The 21586-nt window shown below is 36.2% G+C and overlaps 2 protein-coding genes across 8 annotated transcripts in view; one reads left to right on the forward strand and one right to left on the reverse strand.

The window, feature by feature from the left end:
* Window positions 1-5524, forward strand: part of PLXNC1 (plexin C1) — a 164494-nt gene extending 158970 nt beyond the window's left edge. Inside the window, exons 29-31 of the mRNA XM_036250803.1 lie at window positions 1638-1778; window positions 1876-1950; window positions 3067-5524. Coding sequence (XP_036106696.1) covers window positions 1638-1778; window positions 1876-1950; window positions 3067-3171 — 321 coding nt within the window. The 3' untranslated portion in view covers window positions 3172-5524. The remainder of the gene's footprint in view (window positions 1-1637; window positions 1779-1875; window positions 1951-3066) is intronic.
* The window catches only part of CEP83 (centrosomal protein 83), a 141144-nt gene continuing 124776 nt past the window's right edge, over window positions 5219-21586 (reverse strand). For 2 of the 7 annotated variants that reach the window (XM_036250806.1, XM_036250805.1), the window contains exons 14-16: window positions 9496-9599; window positions 7832-8021; window positions 6287-6781 (exon numbers count right to left, since the gene is read on the reverse strand). In XM_036250806.1, coding sequence (XP_036106699.1) covers window positions 6677-6781; window positions 7832-8021; window positions 9496-9599 — 399 coding nt within the window. In that variant the 3' untranslated portion in view covers window positions 6287-6676. Of the gene's footprint in view, window positions 5271-6264; window positions 6782-7831; window positions 8022-9254; window positions 9305-9495; window positions 9600-21586 lie in introns of those variants that run through there. The other 5 variants (XR_004958266.1, XM_036250810.1, XM_036250807.1 and 2 more) reach the window with 5 other exon arrangements.

Raw genomic sequence — 21586 nt, forward strand, 5'->3', positions numbered from 1 at the left:
TCTCTTAATGTGTACCAGAAACTGTATGATCAGCCTGACCACACCTCCTGTGAAAGCTCTGCCCTGATGCAGTTCCCACAGTCTTCATTTGACCAGTGAAGTTCTTTTTAGCACACGACACACTAAAAACACTTCAATGCTTACTTATTCAAAGTAAAAATTGCCCTGGCTTATTGATTACTTACTATATAGTGTTTCTGAAGCCTCACAAGAACTACGTAAGGTAACTAATATTACCCTCATTTTGTAGATGAGGACATTGATGTTCTGAGAGGTTACAGTTTGGCCTAAGATCACACAGTTATTATGATCCCAGATTTGCCCAACCCTACAGTCCTGTTCTTTACTCTCCACGCTGCTATTAATCACTGGTACCCTAGTAAGCACCGTGTAAGTTTGTCTTCCCAACGAGATGAGAGGCTTCTAAAGAGCAGGTACCAGTGCTCCTCACCTTATTACTCTAAATGCCTAACTAAGTCTTTAATGAATGACTACATGACTTGTGGGTTCTACTTAAACTTGACAAGTGAAAACATCTCAGACTAGGCATCCTTCAGAATGATTCATCAAGCCATCGACACGGCCATTCGAGCCACTGGTATGGTTTTAAATGTACCGGGGTGTTAGCCCTATTATTAACTCATCTGTCTTTCCTGAGTAGAATTTTTTTGTTCTGCTAATCCTCACCCAAGGATATTTTTTCCATTGATTTTTAGAGAGAGAGAAACGTCTATGTGAAAGAGACCCATCGACTAATAGCCCCCCACACTCGCCCTGAGCAGGGCTAGGGATTGAACCTGCAACCCCTTGGTGCACGGGCCGATGCTCTAACCACTGAATCACACCTGCTGAGTAGACTTTTTAAAAATTTTGTGAAAAATAATGACTTTTAAATATTATCACCATTATAATTACATAAATACATTCAAACTGCCAGGGAACTTTTGCAAAGTCAGATGATCAGATCCACCAATACCAGTGACCATGTGCCTCCCTGAGAACACTGGAAGACTTTTTAAAAATTTTGTGAAAAATAATGACTTTTAAATATTATCACCATTATAATTACATAAATACATTCAAACTGCCAGGGAACTTTTGCAAAGTCAGATGATCAGATCCACCAATACCAGTGACCATGTGCCTCCCTGAGAACACTGGAAGATCTTCACGTTCCATTAAAACAACGGGACAAGCAGAAAATCTGCCACTCACTTACCACTTTCACGGTTATATAAAGGGCTCAATCAGACCTATAATCAAATCTTTTAGAAATGCCAAAATTCACTGGTGGGTGAGGATGAGAGCAAATGTTTTAATTCAGGCTTTTACAGCCATTAGTAATGAAGTATGATGGAAATAAGTTCCATTGTTACAGTAACTCAAATCATGCAAAAATAATAATTTTAGTCCCTTTATGAGAGTAAGGCAGAATATATTAGCATTTAATCTGCCTGAAAATAACAGTGACTCACCAGAACTATCTGGATAGCAGTCAGTCATTCAGTCAACATTTACGAAGCCGACTGCACCAGACGCGTGACCAGGGGGTGCTAACTGCGGTGGAGGTTTGGCTGCCCTCGCGCCGCTATAAATTCCCCAGTTTTTTCACTCGCTGCCTTTTTTTTTTTTTAAAGGAAGCACCAACTAATAAACTTCTTTATGCCAAGGATATCCCAACCTATAAAGAGGAAGTAAAATCTTATTACAAAGCAATCAGGGATTTGCCTCCATTGTCATCTTCAGAAATGGAAGAATTCTTAACTCAGGAATCTAAGGTATTGTTGGAAAGTAGAAATAAAATATTTGGTTACGTCTTTAAAAAAAAAAAAAAAGTCGTTTCAGAATTTCTCAACAAGCCTTTCTTTCATTAAGAAACACGAAAATGAATTTAATGAAGAAGTGGCCTTGACAGAAATCTACAAATACATCGTAAAATATTTTGATGAGGTAAGACTTTAAATGGCATTTAAAAAAACTGATCTGAGCCAGTCACCAGGATTTGGTTATAAAGCATTCGGTAGGTCTCAGGATGGCCCTGGCATCCTGAGTGGCCAGAAAAGGGAGGCCTGTGTGATGGGGGACCCTGGCACATGCCAGACCCTGCACATGGCTGCTGCCCCTCCCAGTTTTGTGCTGCCCACCTTTGGACCAGCCTGAATTTACATTTGAGTTCAAGGCACCTACAGCCACATTGACTCAGGTTAACTCTGCTGAGTAAGTAGTGGCCTTATTAAATGGGGCCAGTTTATGCTTGATCGTAATCTGCTAAAATCAAAGCTAAGCTTGTTAAATCGCCTAGATTCTGTATTCGGTAGTTATATGCAAGTATGACATTTTTCTAACTTAAGCAACTATTTCAATAAACCATTCTCCTTAATGATTAATTCTCCTTAATCTGGATTTTTTTCTTTGGGAATTCACACAGACAGTCATCAGATGTGTTGTTTCCAAATATATGTTAATTCCCCCTTCCCTGATTCCCCCCCACTCAGTCATGCTGGGACAGGCTATCCATGTCAATGGTGAGAATAGCTCACCAATTCCATTTGCTACTTGAAGATCAAGTGAAGAGCTAAGGTAGGGTAGAGGCAATGAGTTCCTTAAACATGATAAGCATCCCTCGGTCCAAGGGTCAGGGGTTAGAAGGGAAGCACTGGGGAGGGGAGGGGAGAGGAGGGACGGGAAATAGTCATCTCTGACCAGGATGCCCCTGCCTGCTGCATTTAAGAAGAAATACTTGCCTGCATGTTGGCTGCCAGAAATGCTTGCTGTGCTTGGAATGGCTGTGACATAATGCATAAAACAGGGCCTTGGAGGTCTGGCCCCATATCTGTAAGCAAACAGTTGGTATTTCTCGTGAGTTTTCTATTTTAAGCCAAAGAACTGTTGATCCTGTGATAATGACTTAGCAAAACAACTTGCAAAGTGAGTACATAAATGATCGAAGAAAATGTTGGCATCTGCTTCATACAGATTTTACCACTCACAGCATCAGGAATGCAAAAAAAACAATTGTAATGCTAAGACCACAATATCTAAAATAACTGTTCTAATTGTCAACAGATTCTAAATAAACTAGAAAGAGAACGAGGGCTGGAAGAAGCTCAGAAACAACTCTTGCATGTAAAAGTCTTATTTGATGAAAAGAAGAAATGCAAGTGGATGTAAGCACTCTGGGGCCTGGCTTAATCTGGCAGAGTTCTTCAGACGACTTGGGAGCAAAATGGCTGCTTGAGCTACTCTGTGTCGTTAATTTTTTAAGTTTGCACATAGGTTCCACTTTGAGCACTGTCTTTAAGAGACCAAGGCACATGCACAGCTTTAAGAAAGCATACCAACTATTGTGCCTGTGTGTATACCGTGGGAACCCTTCTGTAAATAGAGTTGAAGTGGTTGTTGCAAACAGCCTCCTTGTTTACAGAGAATACAGGGCCAGTAAGCAAGTGTCAGTATTGTAACTACAGTCTCCACTTAAGCACAATGATATAAGTGGTTTTGTTTGAAAACTACAGTTATGTAGCACTTGTGACTACACTGCCCCTCTGCAGAAAAGGGACACTGCCAGTGATCAAAATGTGAAATGAGTCATTTGGAAACAAGGTGGAGGTGTTAGGGCAACCTGGAGGATTTGCAGCATTGAAACTTTCCCCAGTAGTTCTTGGAAAAGCTGGCTGCAGAATTTGGTAGTGTGTACACTTAGCATTCGTGAGTGTGTGTGTGTGTTTTAAACCAAAAACTAACAGTGTTGCAACATTGTTGAAAGGGCTGTGTTTTTCAGTGGTCACCAACTGCACTCCATCCAATTCACCTCCATTTCCCTAAGGAGCTCTAAAGCAAGGAGAGTGAGTAGGCTTTATTTAAATGCAACAGCATTTTATCCAGACACTTTGTCTTAAGGTACGGTCCTTTCTTTCATTTTCTTTTTCTAAACTAAATGTATTTGATAGTGGACATGTTGGATGTATAAGAAAAATCATTAGTTTATTTCTGTCTAAAAACTTTGATCAGATCTGTGGAAGAGGAACTCCTCTAATCCTACATTTCTATACTAGTGTCTCCTTGCTTTAGAGTTCTGGTGAATCCTGTGGTTATAAATACTTGTGTGTGATTAAAAAAAAGATACATTTTACATTTCATGAAATTGCTGTTCACACTGGAGTATTATATATGAATATATATATTTGAGGCCAAAGGCCTGAAAAATATTAGTATAAAACTTGGTATCTTAGTCTTACTATGTACTTTTTGAAAGTATTCCTCAAAGAGAAAGAATTAAAAATACTCATTTTATTCATGCCTTTCTTTTTAAAGAACTCCCTATCCAGTTACACTGTAGTCTTGTTATTGCTGATTTTTTTACTCCTGAATTTTTGCTGCTCATGACCAATTTTAATACCACTGTGTTTTCTTCCTAGTAAATCAGAAGAAAGTGTAATTGGCAACTCCCAAACTTCCCTTGTGGCACCTTCTACCCTTGGTGCTCCAAACCCCCGAGGAAAGATTTTTCAAGTAGCAAATAAAACATTGATCACACATTCCTTAAAATCATTTACCAACACTGTATGGGATATCAGGATTTAAACGTGAATTTGTCTGCGAGAAATGCATTTTGCTCCTCCAGATCTGGTAAAGAGTGAGAGGTGATACCTCAGCAAACTGATCAGAGAAAATAAGCAGTTATTGCCCTGATAGGTACCGTCCCAATCTCGTCGCTTTTGACCATTGTCTATACAATGGACACACCTCAAAAATACTACCAAATAGGTTACTTTATAAGTATAAAGGTGAGAGGTCTGGCCCCCGATCTAAGGCTGCTATAGTCTTGATGTGAAGGCGTTCGTGAGAGAATAGTAGGAGAGTTGAGAGCCAACGGTAGGAGAGCTGCCCAAAAGACTTCCCCTTCTTTAGGGTAGAGAAGTGCTAAGGAAACTCAAAGGAACAGCTACAGCTTTATCTGAGTATTTAGTAAAGCTCCATGAGGGTGTCCCCGTCCAGCTCTCTGGCATGAGTCCTGTGTGGAGGCTTACCTCCCCTTGCAGGGCCTGTGCTGCTGGGAACTTTGGGCAAGTCACTTACCTCTTTGTGCCTCAATTTCTGTATATTTCTGTCCTACCTCACTGAGGTGGTATGAAGATTCACTAATATATGTAGCGTGTTTGTCAATCCTCCAGTGAAAAGCACTATCTAGATCACATTTTTGGATCCCATTAGCCAAACGCAGTAAATGGCCAAATTAGATGTGTGCTGAAGACAATCAGTCACTGGGTCTATATTAAACAGCAACAGAGAAACAAACGGCAAACAATTTATATTTTCAAGTTTCTTTGCATATTTTTTTGGTGCAAAACCATTTATAAACTTTTTTTCCTAACACTAGTGTCTACAGCAGCATTTAAAAATTCTGTTACCTTTTATGTATTAGGGATTTAAAGTCTATTTCTTATTGTATATCTGATTGAAGCTGTTCTTGGAGATGAATGTTTTAAATGTCTATATCCAAAAATAAACATTTTGATGTAAATATGGACTGTTGTCTTTTTTTTCCTTCAAGTTTTCTAGTTATAATAGTTTTTTAATTCAAAGTGGCTCCAAGGAAATTATTTTTCAGGAACAAGATGTCACTGTGTACTCTCTGAATAAGCAGCTATACTGGGAAGTCAGTCAGTCTCGTTTCTTCTAAATGATGCTAAGGGCTGCTCAATTACACTGTTGACTTCCATTATCAACTTAGGCTCTTGATTGTGAAGACTTCTGGATAATGGACATTTCACCTGGTTTGGCAGACTTGAGCTTTGCCTTGTTGATTTAAAGGAATTCTGCTGGAATAACTTCACAAGATGACGTTACATACAAAAGGAAATGATGACATACTTAGGGATGCACAGAAATAAAACATTTATAGTATTTGGTTAAATCCAAAGCAGTGGGAGGCAAAGTTAAATACCAATGATACTTCTAAAGGGACCCCAGTGGGTTCAAGTTTTACAATGAATGGCCCTTGTTTTATAAAGCCACAGGATTTAATTATTTGTACTTTGTTAATTTTCTATTAATTCTAACTCAAAAGTCAGTGAGATCTTTTCCATTGCTAAATACATACTGTATGGCTGAAAAAAAAAGTCTAACACAAGACAATATAGCTAGATAGAAAAATATTTATTAATATTTATAAATATTTCTTAATTATGTGCACACAGATTTTAGAAAAGGTAGTTTTATAATTAGATATCTATATGTTGTATTTTTTATGCTGACTTTTAAATTTTCATCTTTTTTTTCAAGAACTAGAGGTGTATAACTCTTGTATACAGTAAACCAGAAAATGTTTCCTGACCCTGTTATTGCCAAGCATCTCAACGACGAGGAAGAAATTCAACAACGTAAAATCAATTTTAAAATTTGATTCCCCAATTAAATAAGTTCACTTATTTATTTTTAACATTCTCAAAGGGCTGTCTGTAAATATTTTACCTCTGAAGCTGTTTTAATGCTTTACTTGTCATTCCTGTAACCCTAAAATCCCGACTTGCATGCAATATGGCATGTGGCTGGTACCTTCTCTTGAGGCAAACTCAAGGGTTTTGGCAAACAGTAATAAAGTATCCAAATGCCACATATGTGAAAACTTCAAGCTTTATTGAGTCACTGATTTCGTCCCTTTTCTCCAAAAACATCATTCCCCAGGTGTTCCAAGTTCCTCTAGTTGTCTTCTTTGTGTCGTTTCTAGTTCTTCTAGTCTTTTACGAAGTAGAGAGAGTTCCCTTTGATGTTGTTCCTCCTTAAAAGCACAGAAAAAGAGACAGAAAAACTAGTGGAAAATAACTTAGGCAGGAGTCTCAGCCCTCTTTTATTCAGGTCTGCACCTCGGGCAAGGAAAGGATGACCATTTTAGGCAAAACCCCAAATCTATCCTTTGATAGGTATAAAATTCACCAAGGAGTGAATTAGAAAATATTCATGCAGGGCCTAGATGTACTTCTATGACAACTTTCTAAGATTGGAGTTTAACAGCTGTTTCTTATAAACAAAGCATTTGGTCTGAGATTCAATTCAGTGACAAAAATCTAATAGCATTATAAAATGTAATTACTTATTAATAGTTCATCAGAAAATCATTCAACCAATTTGATTCCCTCAGTATCTCGAGGATCTAGTACAGTAGAATTAGCCCAGGTTTTGGAATCAGACAGATGTACGTTGAAATTCAACTCTGTCGATTATTAGCTATGACCTCAGGGAAGTCATTTCAACTCTGATTCAGTTTCCTCATCTGTAAATTGGGAATAATAATACCTTTCCTCAAAGCATTTTTCATTAGGATTAAACAAAATATTGTATGGAAAATGTATAGTGCATTGGTAAATGCATGGTAATAGTATTATATGAGTGAGCTACAAACTCTAGATTACTTACACTCATCAACAAGTTCCTTCTTTTTTTTTTTTTTATCTTCATGCCAGGATATGTTTACTGAATTTAAGGGGGGGGGGGGGGGGGGACACATGTCTCCCGTACATGCCCCAACCAGGATTAAACTCGAAACCTAGGTAAGTGCCCTGACTGGAAATTGAACCCACAACCTTTTGATATACAGGATGATGCTCCAACCAGCAGAGCCACCAGCCAGGGCACTTCCTTCTTTTTAATTGCTTAAAAGAAGAGTTTATTCCTAGCACCATTACTAGAGGGTAGAATAGATTTGTATCTACTTAGCTTCTTAGCAAACTTCTCTGTTAAAGAAAGACTAGAGTTTTTAACTCTCTATATAAACAGGTAAAAATTTCTAGAAACATTTGCCTAACATTTTCCCTAAACTAAATGCTCATACCTGCACATGAGGAGGAAATGCTAGTTCCGTGCCTGGAACCATGGTTGATGACTGAAAGCTAACGAGATTGACAGATGCTGCTGGAGGTATGTTAGGAACCAAAATTAAACTTCGAAATTCATTATGTCTTCTCTGTATATCCTTTAGTCTTTTTTGAAGTCTTGTATAGTCTTCAAATGGAACATTTTGTCTTGAAAAGAAAAACAAGTTCTTTAATACAGTTATACACTATTGAAGAACAATTTGATTCATGGAAGTTTAAATAGCAAGAGAAGGATTTCTAAATTATAAGGTTCATCTGAATATAATATATATAAAATTGTTTATCAAGAAAATAAACAGAAATAGGAAATGACATCTTAATTATATGTATTACTATTACCACTGCATCGTAGGCTATCAACTAATTTTAAAGTTTTACTTGCCAATTAATAAAACATCTCTTGATTCTTTTATTTTCATTTCCACTCTATTCCCATAACCCATGAATCCTGAAACTAAAAGGAGACAACGTAAACGAAAAGGGTGCCTTATTTTACAAAAGGAATCAAACAACAATACCAAAACATTACTTTAAATCTTACGAAATTGACATTTTTTAGGTGAACTATGGTCAAATACAGGGAATTTCATATTGTTCAACCCAATTTTTAAAAGTATAACTAATGACAAAAGTGAAGTCCCACCTTCGGGGGAATAATGCGGATAAAAAAGCTAACTTTTCAGGCCTTCACAAATCATCATTATGGACATGAGTTTTCTGACCACCAATCACACCAGTAATCAAATAGTTTCAAAACCACTCAAAGTTCTAGATGATCTGTGCCATATCTGCCCAATCTTGAATTAATAACATTTCAAAATGAATGGTTATAACAGAGGCAGGAAGATGAATTTTATTTTAGAATGAAATTGGTAGCATCTTACTTTGGAACAGAGTATTATAAAGTTGGCCTTAATTCTAGGATCTAGAAACCTCTTGGTGGTTGTAACAAAACAACTGTTCACATTTTGGTAATTATACCCAAGAAGACCAGGGCACATTATAAAACATCGCTGCTTGCTATTACAGGCAATTTCCATTACAGAAAAGTCTGAAATGTTGCAGGCTATCACTAATTAGCTGAATTTGCAAAGTTTTTCATTAACTTGAATCAAATGGGTCATACAATGCCACTGCCACTTACGTAATACAGTAAATCTTCTCTGCTCAAAAATGTTAATAATGCAGATTACTAGCTGTGGTCTGATATAAATGAAAAACCACAAATTTTGGCCCAGCGATATTTTACTACACCAAATCAAAAACTGATCCTTGATTCAAAGTTGTAGCCATGGTTTTAGTACTATCTAATCACTACAATTGTCTTGTTACAACAGCAATAACTCACACCACCCCTGGCTACCAAAACCAGTGACTGACCTTTCCTGTCAGTCCCGACCATAACACAAACACTGGCATGTGTCATATACCTTTTGGTTTGAAGGAACATTCAGTCCAAGGGGGAAAAAAAAAAGAATAATACATTAGGAGTATAATGAATCATCTTAGAATTCTGTTAAATGAATATTTTAAAAGACAACAAAGTGCATTATACCCAGAAACAAAGTTCTATAATATCAAAATAACCACATGGAGGTATATATACATACAAACACATCACCTATTTAACACCTGGTTTTCTGTTTCCAATTCTTCTTTCTTTGCCTCCAAGATTTCTACTTTCTTCTGCAGTCTCTTCAATTTGTTTTCATGAAGAGATTTTCTCTAGAAAGAGAAACAATATGAGCAAGTGTGTGAATACATAGTTTCTTTCCTATTTGAACAAAGCTATATATATGGTCAATATTTTACTTACCAAAACAATTTATATAGAGATGAGTATTTTCAGTCACTACTAGGAACCAAGATTAGCAGACAGGATTCTTACAAAGATAATAAACCACAGATCTACCTCATATCCTCAATGTGATAAATGGAACTATTATAAATGCCAAACAAGAAAACTGATATTAATAACTAAATTGTTACAAATAAAAAAATCTAAAAAGGGAAGGAATTAAATTTTAATAACGAGTTTGCCTGTGACCTGATAAGGAATCATGAGCTCTTGGTTCTCATACAAGATATCATGTGTTTTAAAAAACTAAAAAAAAAATTAAAGTTAAAAGCATATTTGCAATTCATAAATTGCTTGGTAGCAGTAAATTAAATGATCAGGAAGTAACATAGATTATGAGTACATTGCAATTTAAAAGTATGTCTTTCTGAATACTAAAAAAAGAAGAAAAAAAAAGACCTAAATTTTACAAAGGAAAAATTTTCTAATAATGTGGGAAAATCCATATACAATGCAAAAGTAGTAAATAAAAACAAAGATTTTTTTTCCCAGTTTTATAGACCAAATTCCACCCCCCCCCCCCCCACCAACACCTATAAATGTTGCCATACCCTTTAGTAGCTACAGACCTTTTAGGTATTTGTTTCTTTACCTTTTTTTTAAATTGCAGTATAAGAGAGACTTACAGAAAAATGCACAGAACATAAATGTAAGGCAAAAGCATAAAGCCAGAGAGCAAATGCTGATGTGAGGTCAACACTGCTAAACCAGAAGTGCCCCTCCCTTCCTCCTATCAATCTCTATCCCCTCTGACCTCTGAATAGGTAACCTACTAATTCACTTCCAGAGCTAAAGTTTACTTTTGCCTATTTTTGAACCTCACATGAATGAAATCATAGCATACCTTCTCTTACAAATGGCTTTTTTTCTTTCACTCAGTATAGTGAGAACTGAGAATTATTCATGCTACTGCTTATAGTATAGTTCATTGCTGCATACTGTATTCTACTAATGAATATTAGCTAGTTTACTGTATTTACCCAGTCCACTGTTAAGGGTCATCTTGGTTATGTCTAGCTGGGAACTAACACAGCTATGGGCATTCCTTCTCATGCTTCCCATTGCTTCCCATCCCCCTGCACCCCAAAGACTAACTTGTGCCTCCTCCCTGCTACTCTGGCAAAGGAACCACTCTACTGTCCTTAACCACAAGTATATATTTCCACATTTACAGGTAAATTAGGACTCTGTCTATCCATCCACCCACCCGTATCAAAGAAAGAAGAGCATACAGTATATACTCTTTTGTATCTACAAGTTTGTTGTTCCACACTTTATATAAATACATAATGTATAATGTCACAGTTCTTTTCCATTGTTATATTATCATCCATTTTACAAATACACCTGATGAAAATTGGAATATTTCCATTTTAAGACTATTATGAATACAGTTCCTATGAACATTCCTGAACATGTTTTGGGTGGAGATATATACTCATTTACTTGAGTGTATACCCAGGAGTGAGTTATAGAGTATACATGCTTTAGCTTTAGTAAATACTGCCAGTTTTCTTAAGTGATTCTACTAATTACATGCCCACCAGCAATACATGGATGTTCCCAATGCTCTACATCCTTGTCAACACATGGTGCGGTCAGTCTTTTATTTACTTTATTTTTTTTGTTAATTCTCATCAGAAGATATTTTTTCCATCGATTTTTAGAAAGTGTGGAAGAAGGGGGAGTAAAGGAGGGAAGGAGGGACAGAGAGAGAGAAAGAAGGCAACACAAAGAAAGAGGGAAGCATTGATGTGAGAGAAACACAACCCAGGTACATGCCCTTGACCAGGAATTGAACTCATGACCCTTCGATGTGCCAGCCAACGCTCTAAAGGACAGGGTTGGTGTGGTCAGTCTTTTAAATTTAAGCTATTTTGGTCCAGTAGAAGAGTATGTCAATGTAGTTTCAGTGTGCAATTTCCTGATATCTAATCAGGGTGATTATGCATATTGGCCATCTGGATACCCCTTTTTAGTGAAGTGCCTCTCCTAATCTTTTGTCTGTTTAAAAAAATTTTTTTAGAAATGTTTATTGATTTTTTGGAGTTCTTTATATATTTAGAATACAAATCTTGTCAGATACACAGGGTGGGGCAATAATAGGTTTACAGTTGTGAGTATGCAAAAGTTTATTCTTGTATTGTTATTTTCTATATGAGCAACTGTAAACCTACTTTTGCCCACCTTATATGCACTACAGATCGACATTCTCCCAGCCTGTGATAATATTTTCTTTCTCTTAAGGGTGTCATTTTATATAAAAAGTCATTAATTTTAATAAAATCCAAATTATCAACCATACCTTTTTATGGTTAGTGCTTTTTATGTCCTGTTTAAGAAATATACTAAGATCTTAAGATTTTTACTTACACCAAGATCTTAAGATTTTGTTTTCTTCTAGCAGCTTAATTCTTTTAATTTTTCACATTTGGGTCTGTGGTTCATTTTTAATCTTATAAGGCTGATTAATAATAACTAAGTGACTCAGCACACTGTTTAAAAAGGACCATCCTTTCCCTATTGAAATGCAACGGCACTTTGTGATAAACCAGGTGTTCATATTCTTGTGGTTCTATTTCTGGTCTCTCTTCTGTTCTATTTGTCAATGTGTCTATCCTTACGCCAATACCACACTGTTTCAATTACTGGAGCTTATACTAAGTCTTAATATCGAATACTGTAACTCCTCCAGCTTTGTTATTATTATTCTAGATTGGTCATTCTAGTCCTTGGTACTTTCACATGAATTTTAGAATCTACTTTCCAATTTCCACAAAGAATACTGCTGAAATTCTGATTAGGATTACATTTAATCTACCAATTAATTTGGTAGATTGGCTTCTTAGTAATATTGACTCTTTTAAATCATGAACATGGTACAGTTTTGTTTTTTTAATCTACGCCTTCTTTCATTTTTCATAGCAACATCTGTAGTTTTCAATGTAGAAGTCTTACACTCTTTCACTAGATTTGTTCCTAAGTACTTTGTTTTTTTTATGCTAGTATAAATGGTAAATATCTTATTTTCTAATTGCTTGTTGTATATGAGAAGAAAGACAACAATCATCAGGGAAATGCAAATCAAAACCACATGAGATATCACTTCACATCTGTTAGAATGACTGGTATCAAAAGGACAAAACTAACAATTGTTGGCAAAAAAGTGGAGAAAAGGGAACCCTTGGGCACTGTTGATGGGAATGTAAATTGGTGCAGCCACTATGGAAAACAGTATGGAGGTTTAAAAAAATTAAACACTGAATTACCATATGCTCCAGCAATTCCATTTTGGATATTTGAAAACAAACCACTAACTCAAAAAGATACATGGCCCACCATTTCGCTGCAGCATTTTACAACAGCCAAGAAATAGAAGCAAACTCAATGTCTATCAATAGATGAATAAAGAAAATGTGATATACACACACACAATGGAGTATATTATTCAGCCATAAAAAAGAAAATCTTGCCATTTGAAACAACACTGATAGACCTTCAGGAAAATAAGACCTTAAGTGAAATAAGCCAGCCAGAGAAAGATAAAATATAAAACAGAAGAAACCTAAACTCATTGATACAGAAAACAGACTGGTGGTTGCCAGAAGGGGGTAAGAGGGTGTGTGAAATGGGTGAAGGGGGTTAAAAGGTACAAACTCCAGTTATAAAATAAGTCCTGAGGGAATATACAGCATGGTGATTATAATCAGTAACAGTGTATTTTATACTTAAAAGTTGCTAAGAGAGTGCATCTTAAAAGTTCTCATCACAAGAAGAAAAAAAATCTGTAACTATGTGTGGCGATGAATGTGAAGTATAGACTTATTGAGGTGATCATTTTATAACACAGTCGGGCCCCGACTTAACAATGGTTTGACTTATGATTTTTCAACTTTACAATGGTGCAAAAAACAATACACATAATAAATTACATGAGATATTCAACACTTTATTTTAAAACAGCCTTTGTGTTAGATGATTTTACACAATGGCTGACTAATGTAAGTATTCTGAGCACATTTAAGGTAGGCTGGGCTAAGGTATGATGTTCTGTAGTTAGTGTATTAAATGCAGTTTTGACTTTTGATATTTCAACTTAATGGGTTTATCAGGATGTAACCCCATCAAAAATCAAGTCGATTCTGTGTATACAAATACTGAATCACTATGCTGTACACCTGAAATTAATGTTATGTCTATTATATCTCAAAAAAAATATTGTGCCCTGTAATAGTCTAAGACAGCAAGCATAGTAAAATTATTCATGAGTACTTAAATTTAGTTTTTATAGAGTTGTTAGAAATAGCCCGGCCAGTGTGGCTCAGTGGTTGAGTGTTGACCCATGCACCAAGAGGTCACTGATTCGATTCCCAGTCAGGGCACATGCCCAGATTGTGGGCCCGATCCCCAGTGGGTGACACGCAGGAGGCAGCCAATCGATGTTCTCTCTCACTGATGTTTCTATCTATCCCGCTCCCTTCCTCTCATACTAAAAACCAATAAAGACAAAAAATTTTTTTGAAAAAACAGAATTGTTAGCAATAACAAAGTAAATAGGTTAACCAAAAAGATAACTGATATTTGTTACCTGGCCTTTTCCCAGCAATTTTTTTTTTTTTTAAATCCTCACCTGAGGACATTCCTCCATTTTTTTTGTTCAGATAGAGTGGGAGGGAGAGAGAGAGAGAAACATCGACGTGAAAGGGACACATTAAGTGGCTGCCACCCGCACGACCAACCAGGGCCGGGGACAAACTGCAACCGAAGTATGCACCCTTAGCAGGAATTGAACCCAGATCTCTCTGGACCACAGGCCAACGCTCTAACCGCTGAGCCAAACCAGCCAGGGCAAAAAAAATAATTTTTTTCAAATTGTTTTTCTATGTCTATTAAGATGATCACAATAGTTCTTTGTTCTGTTAGGATGTTGAATTACACTGATCAATTATGAATGTTAAAGCTACCTTATAATACTAGAATAAAACCTACATTTCATATATCATTGGATTCAGTTTGCTAGTATTTAAGGTTTTTACATCTATGTTTGTGATATAAATCTCTTTTCTTATAATGATTATATCAGGTTCTAACCTCACAAAATAAGTGCAGATTATTTTTTTCTATTACTTAGGAGAGTTTGTGTTGAAAATGGTATTATTTCTTCCTTAAGTATTTGGAAGAATTTATTAGAGAAGCTAAATGAACCAAATATTTTCTCTCTGAAAAGTTTTAAATTAAGGATTCCATTTTTGTTGTTGTTGCTGTTGTCAATCATTACCTGAGAAAATTATTTCCATTGATTTTTTCGTTGTTTCAGAGAGAGGTGAATGGAGATAGGGAGGAGAAACAGAGAGGGAGAGAGAAACACTGATGTGAGAGATTGGCTGCCTCCTGCACGTGCCCCATCTGGGGCCTGGAATACAACCTGCAACCCAGGTATGTACCATTGACCGGGGATCAAACCAGCAACCCTTCAGTGCGCAGGCTGACCCTTTAATCACTGAACCACACTGGCCAGGGCAAGGATTCCATTTCTTAACGAATATAGGACTATTTACATTTTCTAATTCTTCTATTAGTTTTGTAAAGATGTTCTTTAAGGAATTTTTCCATTTCATCTAAACTGCATAATCAACTAGCATAGTTGTTTTTTTTTTTGTTTTTTTTTTTAATCCTCATCCGAGGACATTTTTCCATTTTTTGTACAGACAGAGTGGGAGGGAGAGAGAGGGAGGGAAACATCGATGTGAAAGGGACACATCGAGTGGCTGCCACCCGCACGACCAACCAGGGCCGGGGACAAACTGCAACCGAGGTACATGCCTTAGCGGGAACTGAACCCGGGTCTCTCCGGATCGCAGGCGGACACTCTACCCACTGAGCCAAACCGGCCAGGGCAGCATAGTTGTTTTTATAATATCCTTTTTGTTTTAACATTAATAAGATATATAGTGATCATTTTCTCATTAATGATATTTTTCATTTGTATTTATCTACTTACTGACCTATCTTGTGGGGAGTTTGGGAACAATCAAGCTAAGGCTTTATGAATTTTATCAATCTTTAAAAAAAGAAAATCAACTCTTGGCATTTAAAAATTTTGTCTGTTTTATATTTTGTGTTTCATTGATTTCTGCTTATATCTTGATGATGATGATGATGCCTATTATTAAATCTATCCACTGAGTGCATAATTCAGTTTTATTTTTTTAGTTCTGAACTTGACATTATTTAATGGTTTCCTATTTTCTGGTATATTTCTCAAGATTTCCTTTTATTTCTGAGCATATACAATGTGTAATTTTAAAGTCTATATCTGGTAATTCCATTACCTGAATACTTCTATGGGAAGGAGGACCTGTTTATATTGGTTGTTACTTCTCTTGAATCTTGATGTTATCTTCTTTTGTCATGTGGCTGAGTTTTTATTATTATTAACAGACTTAATTACAGAAAAATTTAACAGGAAGTAGAGAGGCCCCATGTATATTCTTTCTTCTCTCAGTTTCCCCTATTAATATCTTAATTTAAAAATTAACATTTGTTAAACTTGATGAACCAACACTAATACATTATTAACCAAACTACATAGTTTACATTACATTTCACTCTGTGTTGTATAGTTCTATAGGTATTGTCTAATGCATAATGTCCTGTATTCACTATTACAGTATCATACAGAATAATTTCACTGCCCTAAAAATTCCCTGTGTTCTACCTATTCATCCCTACCCTCCACCTATCACAACCCCTGGCAACTACTAATTATTTTTTTCTATCTCCATAGCCTTGACTTTTCCAAAATGTCATATAGTTGAAATCATACAGAATACTGTCTTTTCAGACTGGCTTCTTTCATTTAGCAACATACACTCAAGGTTCCTCCATGTCTTTGTATGGCTTGCTTGATAGCTCATTTCTTTTTATCACTGAATAATATTCCATTGTATGATATAACAGATTTTTTTAATCTACTCACCAATTAAAGGACATCTTGGTTCCTTCTAAGTTTTTGCAATAATGAATAAAGCTGCTACACACATTTGTGTGCAGTTTTTGTGTGAACATAAGTTTTTAATGAATTTGTACACCTAGGAGCATGATTGCTGGATTGTATGGAAGACTATGTTTAGCTTTGTAAGAACTGCCAAAGTGTTTTCCAAAATGGCTATACAATTTTGCAATTCCACCAGCAACAAATGAGAATTCCTGTTGTTCCATATATTTGCCAGTATTTGGTACTGTCAGTGTTTTGGATTTTGGCCATTCTATTAGATGTATAGTGGTATCTCTATCTATTTTTGATTTAGAGCAAGACATTACATATAAAAAATTTGGGAAATAATTTGAAGCCTACAATGTTATTTTCCCTTAAAGTATGTTTACATTTATTTTGCAGACAGTCAGAGTCCAACCCAAAGCACCAGTGGACTTACCTGAGAGAGAACCCGAGTCCCTTTCTCTGGCAGATTCTGAACTTCAATTTGTTCCCCAAGCCCTGTGAGGTTGTCAAACGCTTTGCGCTTTACCTCACAGCTTCTCAACTATCTCTTCTAAGAGAATCAGCAGTTTCCACTAAGGGAAAAGCAACCAGAAATGCCTTGCTCACTTCTCTAGGTTTCCTACTTCTCCAAGATTGCTAATTATTCTCTGCCCTTCACTGTTGTTGTTTTTTAAATCCTTTCATTTAGCAACCTACATTTAGCAAAATACCCGAGGGTATTTTTCCATTTATCTTCAGAGAGAGTGGGAGGGAGGGACAAACATCAATGTGAGAGAGACATCGATTGGTTGCTTCCTGCACAACCCCGACCAGGGCGGGGGACCAAACCTCAACCAAAGTATGTGCCCTTGACCAGCACTGAACCCATGAGTCTTTGGTCCATGGGCTGCCGCTCTAACCGCTGAGCCAAACCGGCTAGGACCATGTACATATTTTTTAAAAGATGTCCAATTTTTCTAGCTCTGATGTGGAGAGCTGATCCACATATTTCCTCAAGTTTGTATCTGGTAATTCCATTAGCAAAAGCATATACTACTTTCAGGTATTTTAGTTCAACTAATGGCAAGACATTTTAAAGATGGACATGTTGAATACTTCATTATTATATGCCTATATAAACCTGTAATCTTAAAATCCAGTTATATTTCTTCATTTGTATTGCTCACTGAAATTGTAATAAAATACAAATTTTTTTACTTTCATCATCAAATCTTAATTGAGCATACACACATATATCCAGAGAGAGAGAGAGAGTGAGGCAGAGAGAAGAGAGTACTCTGAACTGAGACCTCTGTTAGCCATAATGTAACACAAAATATAGGGATTTCTGAAGGGAATTCAGCCCATAAGTACAACGTCATGAAAGGATGCTTCCTAGAAAGTATAAAGAATTAATTAGGGAGAATGTAATTCTGTAAGGACATGGAGTCACCTAAAGGTTTCCAGCTGGGAAATTATGAGCAAAACACATTGTTTGAGAAGAGTAATATGGCATTAGTGTATAGGACAGATTCTGAAGTTTGCCTTTTAAGAGGTATATCTGCAAATAAACTTCCTGAAGACAGGGTTCAGGACAATGCTGTCCTCTGCTCATCCCCATCATTGTAAAACAAACATTTATTGAGCACTTACTATTTGCCAGGAACTGAGCTAGAATGCAGTAAAAACACTGGTTGGTTGGTTGGCTGACTAAAAGATCTAACGCACACCTTAGATTCCTTCACTATGATCCTTTCTTTACAGACACCCTCATTACCTTGATCGGAGTCTCCCTGTTCTTCAAACACACCTGAAAAACTCCAACCTTGTTAAATACAACTCTACTGACTACATGCCTGGATCTATAAAACTGAGCATACTTGACAAACATGCACACAACTACGCTGACTTGTCTCACCTTCTATGAATAACCACTAACTTCAAATGGGCCCTAGTACTTCCTGGCAACCCTACTAATTTTCCTAATCCAACCATTCTCCCTAACTCACATCATTCTTTTACAACTTCTTTTCTCTCCTCCAATCTCTAACGCCTCCATTCTTCACCGTCTGAACTAATGACCCTGAATCCTTCCTGCACTGAGAAAACAGCAGCAATCAGTAGCAAGTCTCCACACAAGTTCTTCTTTCCAAGTCATCTTAGTTCTTAGTTCTTTTATTCTTCTATCATCTCCAGACTCTCAAGTGTCTATACCTCTCTAATCTGAATTCTCATCACATTGCATTATATTCCATCATTTCTAGTTGTCTATATAATATCTTCACTTAGGCCATGCTACGAGGATGCACAGCCACCATTTCATATCTGACATGAGTTTAGTCTAATCTATCTTCTCTTTCTACTCAACTGACATGTTCTTAATTCCATTATGACAACTCTAATTGTACCCTCTCACAGTTAAATACTTCAATTTTTTTTCTCTTATTTAGCATCATGTATTGTAGTTTTTTTCCTTCATAATACTTTTGGAAGTCACCTTTCATCTTCATTCCTATACTCTAGACCTAAGTTCCAGACTTCTTACCTCATTTTAAATTTATTATAATAGCTTCCTAGCTAGTCTCCCTGTCTTCAAGCTTTCTTCTCTCTGGCACACTATCTGAAACTTGTGTGTATACACAGATCACCTGGGAGTGATTAATAGTATTCTTTAGGTATTGCATGTTATGTTATTTCCCCAATTAGATCACATGGTCATTAAGGGCAGGAGTCAACCATGGCTTTTATTTTCTCCTCGGTATAACACTAGGCAGCACAACACAGTCAACAGATATTTTACATCTTCGAGATTAGGGTGCATTAAAAACAAAAACCATTCGTAACAGTATCTAACCAAGAATTATTTCAGAGAGATATACCTTGGAATAAAAATAACAAGTTGTCACTTCAAGTGCTTCAAAAGGAAAAGCACAACTCATTGTGCTCATATCAAGAGATCTCTCTTCACAGTCACATTTCAGCAATACGTGCAGAAATGACAGAGCAGTCATCACTCACAGAACAGCCTCACAACTCAAGATACCTGGTCAAGCTTTTCCAAACAGATCAAGACAGCAAATACCATTACCCAAAAATTCTACCAAAAAAAAAAAAAACACTTACTAGAAATGTATACATAAGCTTTGTGCTTACGTTGGAGCCACAAATAAAACATGAGCTTTATTATTTGGCCTGGGGGTAAAAATAAAGCTGCTATTCCCCAGTTATAAGAACCTCTCAAAGAAAAGTAACTCTAAAGGATTATGATTTCTACCCTAGAGTTAATATTTAGTGACTTGTTTTAGTCTTACTGCATAAGAAATTTATAATTTGTGACATTTAAAGAACCCGAAAAGTCTGTTGCACTATTATGAATTATATTTATTTAATCTTATAGCCAAAATTTTCATATAGAAGCATTATAAGGTTTGAGTTAAAGAAATTATTTTTTGAGTGATTATTCTGCCACAGAAAATAATATTCATGTGTATTATGGCTACAATGAAGAGAAAAAGAGTAAAGTATTTGGAATCAAAGAAAGTGGGCAATTAAAAGAGTAACAGTGTAAAAAAAGCACAGGATTGAAAATAGAAAGATACAGGTTTTAGTCATGGCAATGATTCTTAATAAAAGAAAGTGGGCAATTAAAAGAGTAACAGTGTAAAAAAAGCACAGGATTGAAAATAGAAAGATACAGGTTTTAGTCATGGCAATGATTCTTAATGATCAAATGATCTTGGCTACCTACCACTTCAGTTTCCTCATCTGTAACAACTATCTGAGTGCTAAATTCCTCCCAGCCCTAAAATTGTATCTACTTAAAGCTGTAAACCTGTAGGACAGTGCCCCATGTGGTGGAACAGCTCTGAGTCACAATTATTCACTCAACTGAACTTAACAATTTCTCTGACTTCAAACCAAAATCCACACATCACATTTTTAAAAGGAAAATGGATATTTACTATCCATATGTTCACACCCATCATTTGGCAGGCATTTCAGTAAAAAAAAATAAATAATTCATCCTAGGTCACAACATTAATGAAAGGGTTATTTTGCAGGCTTCATAAAATATCCCCTCTTTCTCTCTCTTTCTGGTATACCTACGATTAGTTGATAATCTCTCTCACCACTGGATGTCACTTTTGCTCCAAAAGAAGTCAACCCAAACTAACCTCAACAATTAGAATCTGATCCTGAAGATACTTATCTCTAAAACCTCAACACAAAAATTTCTCTGTGAAAGATCAAATTGGCTCTTATAATTTCTAGTGATTTCCAGCTAACATTTAGCTTCAGAGGCTTCTAGGCTTCAAAGAGTACAAGAAAACATAAGTAGACTTCCTAAGATCATCCCAAGTCATAATAAACTTCACTGAAATCCCAGCAATGCCCGTATGATGCTCAAGCCTGAAAGAAAGAAAAGTGATGTGCATAGGGACAACTAACAAGTCTTTCTGAGTATAAGACACTGGAATTCCCATGTGTAAATGCTGTTTTCTAATCACAATGTTACACTACTTTTATCATTATGGGAAGAAAAAAAACAATCTTCAGAAACCATGAACATAGGGAAGGAATAACTTTAGACTTGTCATGTAGTCACTCCAACTATAAGGATGCAGTTGGCAGTTACATCTAATACATAAATAGGTAACTAGAAACTGTGTCCTTCGGTTTCCAAATCAAAGTATGTAAATAATTTACAGTTCTTTTCTCTTATGTAAATGTGAACAGCTAACCTTTCAAACATTAAGATACTGGTGTGGCTATGCCTACAAGCACCTTGCTCTTCTCTCAGACCTTCTTACCTTCCCAAAGCCAATGCCATCACTAAGAAAACTTACCAAGTGAAGACATCAATTATTTGTA

The sequence above is a fragment of the Molossus molossus genome, unplaced genomic scaffold, assembly GCF_014108415.1.
Source record: "Molossus molossus isolate mMolMol1 unplaced genomic scaffold, mMolMol1.p scaffold_m16_p_10, whole genome shotgun sequence".
Taxonomy (NCBI): domain Eukaryota; kingdom Metazoa; phylum Chordata; class Mammalia; order Chiroptera; family Molossidae; genus Molossus; species Molossus molossus.